Source organism: Macrobrachium rosenbergii, chromosome 56 (assembly GCF_040412425.1).
Source record: "Macrobrachium rosenbergii isolate ZJJX-2024 chromosome 56, ASM4041242v1, whole genome shotgun sequence".
NCBI lineage: Eukaryota > Metazoa > Arthropoda > Malacostraca > Decapoda > Palaemonidae > Macrobrachium > Macrobrachium rosenbergii.
The window spans coordinates 59,404,876-59,416,362 of NC_089796.1; the positions used below are offsets into that span (position 1 = coordinate 59,404,876).

General features: G+C 36.7%; 1 protein-coding gene across 2 annotated transcripts in view; it reads right to left on the reverse strand.

Annotated features, from left to right (window-relative positions):
• The window catches only part of LOC136836674 (cell surface glycoprotein 1-like), an 81,689-nt gene that overhangs the window by 16,879 nt on the left and 53,323 nt on the right, over positions 1-11,487 (reverse strand). Inside the window, exon 1 of one of the 2 annotated variants that reach the window (XM_067101146.1) lies at positions 1,133-1,212. The exons of the other annotated variant lie outside the window; for it this stretch is intronic. Within the exon in view, the coding sequence (XP_066957247.1) occupies positions 1,133-1,159 (27 nt within the window). The 5' untranslated portion in view covers positions 1,160-1,212. Of the gene's footprint in view, positions 1-1,132; positions 1,213-11,487 lie in introns of those variants that run through there. 2 annotated transcript variants of the gene reach the window in all.

Below are 11,487 nucleotides of genomic sequence, written 5' to 3' on the forward strand. Positions count from 1 at the left end.
GGGAATAATGCGATTGTGAGATGCAATTCCTTAATGTGTTTTCTTTTGATTCAAAAACGAATGTCGCTTTTGTTATGGTAGTTTTGGGAACGATAGAATACCCTTTCACCTTTCGCTTCGTTTCGTGTCTGAAAAGTCGAGAATATTTCCGCTTCACTTCGACACTGTATCGGATGGCGAGATGAAAGCCAGCCTGAATAAACGATAGACCGTCCAATGCCGTCAGAGCATGACGTCAATAACTATGTGATCACCAGTCTCGCACAACATTTGTGTCTACATTTTAAGATATAAACGCTTCATTACAGTGAATATATCGACTCCGGTGGCCTCTGTTATTATGATGTGTATACAGGATAGATCAATCGATCAGTTGACACTACATATGTTACTGCGCAGCCACCGTTGCGTTGACCTGTCACTTATCGAGAAACGAAGGAAGTGAATCATTACCGAGAATTTTGCTATTTAGGTGATGTCAAAGTGTAGTCACGAAATGCACGCTTCAATTATTTATTCAAATTCAGAGGGCGAAATTGTAAGGCTGGTTTTTAAATTTGCATTTTGTCTATTTATTTACTCCATTTTATCTGATTTGATAGAATTGCTCATAATAAATAAGAATACCTTCCATCTGTGGGTAAACCACTGACTTTTTTTATGTTTGAATGATTAAGAAGAGAACGGTTGTTTTATAATGTCTCATCAGTATGTGTAAATAAAATATTCAGACATGATAGCACCCGGGAAAATACGTTTCTTTTCATTCGACTTAACTTTTAAAATATGGTCATGCTTGGCAAGATTTTATCTGACTTAATTTTGTAACTCTTGTTTAATAGGTCATGCGGTGAATAATTCCAAGTGCCTTGCAACACAGTGTTGTTTCATTTACTATACCTTCTTGCCATGTGATAAGTATATTTGTCAAGAGTGGGAATTAATTCACGTTCCCAAAATTTACATACTAAAAAAGCGTTCACTGTCAGCTCGTTTAGAATTTACTGTCGGTTGATATTACAGTTCATGTTTAATAAAACTTTTCTTTTATCACTCGAAATATTGGTAAGTAAATCATTTTACAACTGTCACAAGTGCAACATCACTTCACACTCAAGCCATTTTGCTCTACCTTGATATTCTCCCAACAGTGCTCCATATCCCAGGGGCAAGGAGGCACAATTGCGCGTGCGCACACACAGAAGACTTGGGACCGACTGATGATGATCCCCTTGCTCGACGCCGAGGTGAAAAAGCTCGTCCAGACTCAACCTCGGATGAAAGCTTCCTTCCAGACCCTTCCTCCCTCCAAACCTGATTCCCCTCCCACCCCCTCACACCCTTCGGCTCGGCAGCGAAAGTTTGACTTGCGAGATATCGCGGTTGTATTTGAGTGAAGCAACTCTTTATTATTATGATAATTATAAAGCTGCGGTTGAAGAGGGGAATAAAGGGATTATGGCGTCATCTGGTTATGCTGTCGGTATCGCGACACACGTTCATTTCTACTTCCCTATGGTTACGCTATTTGTTTCGGTTAGCCAGAGTTTTAATGAAGTTGCGTTTCTTTGGTCGTCTGAATTAAATCCCTGCCTTATTTAAAGACTTTCGCGGACGAAGCGTCGTAGTGTGTCGCATCTTTGAAAAATGACTAATATTCCATTATGACCCGTTTTGCTAAATTGCGCAGCTGATGCCTTGTTTTTCAGCCACTCACGGTTTTTAATTACAATGTTCTTAAAAAATTATGAAAAAGAACATCACATGGAGCAAGTCTTCCCCGTAGGAAAAAGCGAAAGTCGGAATATCATAAGTTGATGGTTTTAAGGCATTTTCCATAAGAATGCACTTATTTGGTAATCGTTTAGTACTTTAGATATTTTAAACTTTGTACTTCTTAAAGATCAGGTTTTAGATGGCTTCTGACATCCTTGAATTTCCAAACATTATTGGTCTTTTCAACACGATTAAAAAGTGGAAACTGGCCAAATTAATCATCTGTTGCAAACTAAGGTTGAAAGGGCTAAAAACCACGGGAATGAGTAAATCTGAACTATGTGAGTCTTGACAGAAGTGAAGAACTATACCAGCTAAATTTGACCTGACTTGAGCAGGGAGAGAGAATGGGAGAAAACTATTTGTGTGAGAGGTCGAGTGATTTTTATTTTGGCAGCCCTGGGTGACTCAGGTTGTAACCAATGCTGAAATAGCATGATATCAGATACTGAAGCACAGTTGTCAAGAAGCGCAACAAGTATAGCGATTAACGGTACAGAAGAAGTGTGATGCTGGTAATACAAGATGCAATTGAATAGTTCGTAAGAGATGTTCATACCGGATTAGGCCGTTCCTTGGGTAGTCATTTGTGTCTTGCTTCTCACTGAATCGGTTCCTTTCTTTTAGAGCTATAAGTTTTTCCGTACGTGAATGCAACTGATATATACAGTCAAGCAACATCCAAGTGTGTGTATATATATATATATATATATATATATATATATATATATATATATATATATATATATATATATATATATATATATATATATATATATATATATGTATACAAGGCTCTATCCAAATCAAAAGTCGGCAATCTATGTTCCCCAAAGATGATGAACTATCATTTAAATTAGAATAAGCTAGAAAATGAATGAATAAATGTTTCTTAAGGAGATAAATTGCCAAATAGATTTCAGTACATTATGATATTAACTTTCTAAAGAAATCAGAGTAGTGGTATACCATAAAATTGTAAAATAATATAAATCGGAATACTGTAGTGGTATACCATAAAATTTTCATCCGGCCACAAATCCGAACCAGATGTTAAGGATATTTTTTACTCTCCTTTCATCTCAGTCGACATCTGTTTTTACGGCCAGTTACCATGAGGTGTGTCACGGCCTCACTTTCAACCAATTCGGCGAAGCACCTGTCCTTCTGAAAGGGGAAAAAGTGCGCATGTTTTCCCCATAGGAATCAACGGCAGACACCATACAATACCGCAAGACTTTTTAGTGGTTTGGTTATGCGTGATTTCCCTTCTCACACAACAGGCGGGAGGTTCTTGGTATATGTCTTTATTCCAAGATGCCGGGCTGGTTGATATTTGTTACCTCGTCCAGTGGGATTGCTTATTCAGACAGAGATTACTTATTTGTTGGCTGCCAGTCATAAAATATCTCAAAACGCTGTATTTGGATTAATATGAAAATTTGCAGAGTGGCCGTTGGCTGTGGGGGTCCGGCTGCGTATTGGAAAAGTGGCTTAGATTCTGGGTTGATTCCGATTCCGTTTGCAGATCCAGTATTCTTTTCTTGTGTAGGTGTTGGCTGAGGTACGTATCGTGAATGCTTTACAAGTGTTGATTTGGGATTTAAATGAATTATGTGCGTTGTAGGTACACTGTCTGTTGAAGCGGTTCAGTGTGTGTGCGAGTGGGTTGATTGTGTATGTGTTTGTTGATGATTGAATAGATTGTGTGAGTTGGTAGAGCTCTTGGCTAGCACGCTGTTGGCCCAGCGTTCGAGTCTCCGACCGGCCAATGAAGAATTAGAGGAATTTATTTCTGGTGATAGAAATTCATTTCTCGTCATAATGTGGTTCGGATTCCACAATCAGCTGTAGGTCCCGTTGCTAGGTAACCAGTTGGTTCTTAGTCACGTAAAATAAATCTAATTCTTCAGGCCAGTCCTAGGAAACCTGTTAATCAACTCAGTGGTCTGGTTAAACTAAGATATACTTAACTTTAGGTGGCGGGGTCGATTGGAAGATGGGCGAGGAGGCAAGGGGAAGTGTTAGTGATTATCGGAATGTTATTTACGGATATCACACCGTCACATATCCTCAGTTGAATCTGACGCGAATGTTGATTGCAGTGCAGCGGTTGCCACACGGATTCCTTTCAACTAACTGCGTTAATGCATAGACGAATCAACTGTGTTTGTTACATAGTTCGGTATATTCTTACGTAAACAAGACTAATCGTAAATTTTACGCGGGAACCATTCGGGCCGTTGGGGCGTACAGAAAAAAAAAATTTTTTTTGCAGCTAACACAAATGGTAAATAGCGTGCTGAAGTATGACCAGACGATCGTTATGAGCATATTGCCTTCGTTTTCGTGACATGTTGCTATTTATGTATATACAGTATAGTTATCTGTTTGGAAATTCATTTATTATCTTTTTACCTTTTGTATACAAGGATTGCAAGATAATGATCTTTAAGGCTTGGCCATACGATAATAATAATAATAATAATAATAATAATAATAATAATAATAATAAAAGATTAAGATAATGATGTAGAGGAACTGGGCAACATCTCATGCCGCTTAAAAAGTGTTGAGCGAATACTAATTTGTTTAAGGAAACCGAACGTCAGCCTTAATGAATAGAGGCCACGCGTACACAGCATGTGTTTGCGGCTTCTTCCCGCGAAGCCTCACTGCCTGAAAAGCAAATCGTCGAGCCAAAGCAGGCAAAAACCAAGTGTTTGCTGCGGTCACTCCCGGCGTGGCGAGTTACATCACTCTCTTAACAACCGTTACAAGCATACACTGTACAGCTTACTTATGTCTAAAGAGGAATTGATTAAATTAAACTCGTTGCGGTCAACTGCTAGCGTATGTTGGCGTGTCAGCATCAAAACCGCACTAGTTTCCAGTTGGAAGAAAAAAACTTTCACTGGACGAGACTCTGAAGCAGGCAGAGTTTTTCCTGGATTTTGCAGCGCTTGTAGGAAACGAGGTCAGCATATTGACGGTGGAGGGATGGTTTTATTTCCGGTTTGTTTTTTCTCGTGTTAGTCGGTGAGCTGAAGATACATTTATGAAAAGTGCATTCACTTGTCAACACTAACAGAAAAGTACATAAACAGGTAAAGAGCAGAGAAATACGAAAAAATAATGAGCCTTTTCGACTGGGTAGGAAATAAGAATATGTTCCTCTCTCTCTCTCTCTCTCTCTCTCTCTCTCTCTCTCTCTCTCTCTCTCTCTCTCTCTCTCTCTCTCTGTGAATTTTTTTTTTCAGCTTAAAAGCAGCCTCATTATACTGATGGTCAGCGGAACTCTGAAAAGCTTTTTAGAAACCTCATTAACCGAGTTCTTGGTCTAAGCTGTCAGTTTGTGAGATTTCATATGAACAATTCTGAGTTTCTGCTCAAAAAAGTATTAGGAGTTTTTCTTGGGAATTTTTAAACTATGACTTCGTGAAGTTTATTTGGTTCGGAATTGGTTTACAACACCATGCAGGGGACTGTAAATGATGTAAATAGTGACATACAATAATTGTGTTTATTATGCACTTTTATTGTATTTAAATATGTAAATGCTGTATAATCGTCTAAGAATGAATGTGCAGTATTTGCTGGCATGTTTTGTGTGTATGATATACATACACACACACACACACACACACACACACATACATATATATATATATATATATATATATATATATATATATATATATATATATATATACTATATATATATCACACATATATAATATATGTTGTTTGTGTGTGTATAACAGTGTTGATACTCGCGGGCAGAGACACTGACAAATGCTGTAATGAAAGTGATCTTCGCAGAGTACAACCCTTTCTCTGGAAAAAACGTGATTAAATTTTGTAATTGAAATTCTAATATCACACTTTTAATAAAAAACCTGACACTAAAAACTGATCTACTGTACATATGTTCTGTTAGTCACAAATGTATGACATTACAATCATGCTTTAAAGCAGATGTACTTAGTGGAAAATCGGATGTTCACCCCGATATTTCATTATTATTGTTTACTATTTAACCTTTAAGGTCATTGAGTTGGAAGGCACTCTCCCACTGACTAGAACACCTTGTATGCGAAGAGAAAATAGTAGATTGAACAAATGTATTTCTTTTGTTTAACTTAATTATACTGCTGTTTATATATAGGTCCTCTGCTCTGCGGAAGCATTGCTTTGCAAGTTAATGGACCTTCGTCTTCTTCCATGGTGATGTTTGCAGATCTGAATAGTCTTATAAACTTATTTGATTGCTCATACTAATAATTAGGGGTTCAAATAACTTCCTGTCGTTTCGTCCATTTAAGAATGAGAATAAAAGTAAATTTTTTTTTATACAATTACCTAATTAATAAATCCTTTCCATGTTACTGAAACGATCAAGCGCTTTAGCAAAATAAGATGGGTATACGACACTGTTTCCTGATACCATAAACCTTTATCAGTAAATATACATATATAGGCTATATATATGTATATACAGTATATATATATATATAATTATATATATATAAATATATGTTATATATATATATATATATATATATTATATATATATATATATATATATATATATATATATATATATATATATATATATATATATATATATATATATATATATTATAAAAGGGAAAGCGGAGAGAGTGTGAGAGAGGTTTCAGAGTTGGGACCACACGCAAACACCGACATTGCCGAGTTTTCCGAGTATATTTATGGCCTCAAATTTTCGCGCAATTGGGTACTTAAGAGGAGGCTCCAGCCCGTATCTTGAAGCACCCGTGTGTTACACTAAGTTCATTTGCATAATTTTCTTCTACGTTAGTCGTCGTGATCCCACTTTCTAACGTTGGAACGTTTGTTATGGTTGCTTGTCACTTTCCTCTTCAAAAGAGTCGTAGAAACGAAAAGAAAAAGCCTTTTTGCTTAGGGAAACGAGGCTGAAGGGAGACAGACCAGATCTGTCTTGGGTGTTAGGGAAATTGCAAAAATGTGCGAAATTATGAGTAATACAGTAATGTTTTTCTTATCGGCCAATATCTTCTATTCATACTAAACCGCTACAGTTTCGCTTAGATAATAGAGACGTTATTGGTGTTAAAAAAGCGAGATAGGTTGCCATTCCTTGTGTTAGTTGTTAGAATTTATGAACCTTGCCTAACTGTTACTGATAAGTTCGGTGCCTGTCGTGCATCTCATCTTACTTTCTTTTAGCTATTTGCTGGCTGTAAGTGTAAACTTAAAATTTCTCCTTGTGGGGATCAGTTTTGAAGACGTAAAAACTTCCAACTTTATGTTTTGCTTTGCGTCATCTACATGAAACATTTATTGGTCATTAATTGCTGACGTTGTGGAGGAGACCAACTTTCTGTTATTACCAGTAACATTTATAATTTAAGAGTAAGTCATGAAATACGCTGTATTTCAAGATATTCATGTAACATTATTTATGTACAATTCATATTCCATAGAAATAAAACCTTAATACTCTATAACCGTACCCTGAACAGGAAGACGTTCCATCAGTAACCGGTGCGAACATTACCACTCCAGAATTTCATCAAAGGTCAGATTACTTCACGTGAAAGGAAAAGAGAACTTCGTGTTTGTGTGACAGACAAACTAGATGGCGTGTTATCTCGCAGCAGCCTGGTGGTAGCCAGGGGATGGCGATTATATTATAGTTCATAACCGTTTGAGAGATGGCGTGTAAATGTAAGGAAGTGTATACGTTTTTTCGTGTGTATCGTATCAAACGTAATTGCAATAGTTTTTGTGAAAGCGCTCTCTATATATCGTCTATGTTATAATTTCGACACAAGGCGGGTTTGAAGGAAGCGTATTTAAATGAAAAAATTAATGACATGTAGAATTATATTACATAGGATAAACAGCTCATTCCTTTTCGTTCCGATTTTGCCGTAAAATTATCGATTGTAGATCACTTATATTTTCAAGGTTCAGATATAAATAAATAATATAAAAATCTTTTTATATATATATATATATATATATATATATATATATATATATATATATATATATATATATGATGTGTGTGTGTGTACTGACAATTATATTTGATAGGGGAGGTGCCTATACTACTCCAATTCCATAGTCATTTTGCAAAAAGACTGTTATCGATGTCGCGGTCACGCTGAAGTGAAAAATGATTGCATAAAGTTGCTGGTGACTGAAAGAAGTTTGGGCTCTTAAAAATGCATGAAAGTTGCGGAACAGGAGACAGCTTAGCCATGTCACTTCCAGAATCTCCCCAGAAGGCATCATGTTGAAGTCATTAATTTGCGGGGAAATTGCTGGCGAGTAATTGTTTCACTTACGTAACTGGAATTCTACAGAAACCACTTCCCGGTTGTGCTAGCATCTTATGTCATCGAAATAACTTGTGGTAGCCCTTAAAGACTCTTTATAAGCGCATAAACATTTCAAGCGGATTACTCTGGTTTCCAACATGATATACTTCACTTGGCAAAATGAAAACTATTCATGCAGTTAATTTCATCCACTGGTGTCATAAAAATGGCTGAAGATTACATGGTGCACCTCGTTTCAAATTCCAGAACATTTTTAAAAATGTATCAGAATGAAAATTAGATTTCTTTTATCAGCAAAATCATTTTTCCGACCTGATATTCAAATTTTTCGAAGTTTCGCTCGTTTACAAAAAGATGTCTAAAGTATGTCCTCGAGTGCTTCATTAGTAAAAGTCTGACGGTTGTGTAATGCAAATTGTTTGTGTCCCGCCTGCTAACTAGGGAAACAGTCTGACGTACTGGCAATCCTGAGACAGCTATTGCGAAAACATGAAAGTCTCGTGGTTGCTATTTGTTGTAATTGGCTTAAACCGCAGCGGATGAATGTAAATTTACATATCTGTCTTCCGTAACATCATAACAACACACGCAAGAATGAGGCTGCGTATGGCATTGTATGGTTGTACTGAGGTGGTTCATGGAGTCGTACGGAAATTGGTAACTCCGCTGGTTGGGAATCTTTCCTTCTCTGTGGGTTTCTGATTGGTGCGTTTTTTTTTTTTTTTATGGGAAACAGTGATGGGAATTATTGTCGGGAATTGTTAATGACTTTCTGTAGATATGCTCTGGTTCGAAGTAATGAATTTGGTTTTTTGGTTTTTGGTCATTCCTGTGGCGTTGTTAACATGGGAAATGACGCCTCTGTAATGGATCCCATAAGAAATGTATCATATCATTATTATTATTAATAGGAGAAAAGGTTAGGAGAAATTTATGTCTATTTTCTTCCTGTTACATATGCGCATTGTAGAGGTGATCCATTTTTGTAAAATAATGTTCATAGCGTACGACAGACTCAGCTGTCATCTTCAGAGTGTTTTTGCGATGATAATAACAGGAGCTGTCGTGTGCTAAGGGCAGTATTTTATACATTGATGATCTACAAAAATGTGGATTACCAAAAAAAAAAAAAAAATAGAAGCATATATATTCCACTTACCTTAATGGGTCTTTTTCTGTTATCGATTGGATCATAAATGGTCGTCGACTTTTAGTTTTCTGTCAAAGAAAACTCTTGAGATGGCTATTTGTCTGTCCGTCCGCACTTTCTCTGTCCGCCCTCAGATCTTAAAAACTGCTGAGGCTAGAGGACTGCAAGTTGGCATGTTGATCATCAAACATACCAAATTGCAGTCGTCTAGCCTCACTTGTTTTTATTTTATTTAAGGTTAAAATTACCCATGATAGTGCGTGTAGCACCGATATAGGTACCAACAACATAGGCCACCATCGAGCCGTGGCTGAGGTTTCATACAGCATTATATGCTGTACAGGAAACTCGATTGCGCCGAAGAAACTTCGGCGCATTTTCTTACTTGTTTTTCATTATTATTAGCATTATTACCTCAGTTTCGACTACTGCAAAATTGTGATAAATTAAGCAGATCAGTTCATTATCTCTTTCCGGATCATATGTCAAAGAAAATAAGATTTTTGAAGAGTATCGTCCATACTTTCGGGGGACTTCACAATATTTGAGGAATGAAAATGCAATAATCACATCCAGGTAGATACTTTGCTTACGTAACTGTAGAATTCTGTGTTTTTGGGTGATGGGTTTTGGTACTTGCTTCCAAATGAGAGACAAACCGTACTTAATAATATGGGTAATATATAATGATAATAATACATCAGTGTTAAGAGTTGCACGAGAGGGAATGGAATAACAAAAAATGTAGCATAAATAATTCTGCAAATGATTTAGAGAAAAGTTTCCTTCTGGCAAAGAGGGAGTGAATTTATTGGCTTAATTATTTTCTGTTGTCTCATTATTTTAAAAGACTTTCGCTCGGAAATAGCCCCGAGTTTTGATTATTCAAAATGACGGAAGAATTTACTGACGGTTTTCCTCTGTGCCCTGTGGGAATTCTCTTATGGTTAAATTATATTTTCTTCTCTCATCCATTTACTTCTCTCTTCTCATCTTAGAAACTTTGCGTTTCCTCTTCCGAGTTGGGATGTCTTGTCGCCAGGTCTCTCTCTCTCTCTCTCTCTCTCTCTCTCTCTCTCTCTCTCTCTCTCTCTCAAAAATCCGTGCTGGGTCCTTATTTTGCATGAGAGGAATGAGAAATTACTATTAATTCGCATTCTTTCAGACATTGTTAAAGTTTAATAAGCTATTAAGGAGTTCCAAATGTGGAATACGCATTCTAATGTATTTGCACTGTTTAAAGTCGGAAACTCTCTCTCTCTCTCTCTCTCTCTCTCTCTCTCTCTCTCGCTTGATAGAATCAATATGACTTTCCAGAGCAGAGCCCAAATACCAGCCTATAGATAATTTCCTTTGATCTGGAGGACAATAACCGATTTAAAACAGTTTATTCCCAGACTTAATACATCGGTCTTTGATACGCCAAAGGCCGCGGATTAATCAGCCCCAGTATGTCAACAAAACTGTGTTGCAATGTTACAGGATAATTGCTGTCGGTATTTGAAGTGATTGATTTTTCATTGATCGTTAACAGCATTCCGGTGAACAGGTGAAGCCATATTTGAAATGTCAATAATTTTTTTTTTATGCTATTTGGTTATTTTCTATGGCAGCGGGCATTGTTCATATTTATAATGCATGTTTGTCGTAGAGCTTTGAATGAAGATCAGATTATTGACTTCAGGTAAAATGTGGCGGCTTTGAGCAATATTTGATTGGTTCTGAAGTCAGGAAAATAGTTATGCGTTGGCTGACGGAGGTGGGAAATTAGTAACCTCTTCTATCCCTAGTCTGAACTTTTTAAAAAGAAAAGAGTCTGTAAATTATTAGCTAATGCATGAAATAAAATATGTTTTAGCTCTCTCTCTCTCTCTCTCTCTCTCTCTCTCTCTCTCTCTCTCTCTCTCTCTCTCTCTCTCAGTTCTGTGCGAAGTCATTGCCCCCTGATAAAAATGAATGTTATTTGGATTCGTTTGATTCACTGGCCATTCTTTGGAAAAGCGAATATTTTTCCTCATTAAAACTTCCGCGGAAGATTCTTTTTTTACCTATAAAATGCCTTTATTTTTTTCAGCCCCGTCTGTTGTGATAAGAAATTGATATTTTCTCAGCATCGGTTCTTGTCTGTAGTGTTTGAGACAAGACTTCATTATTTCAGGAGTTAAAAACATCAGTACATTTATGATGAAAATAATTCTATAATAACGT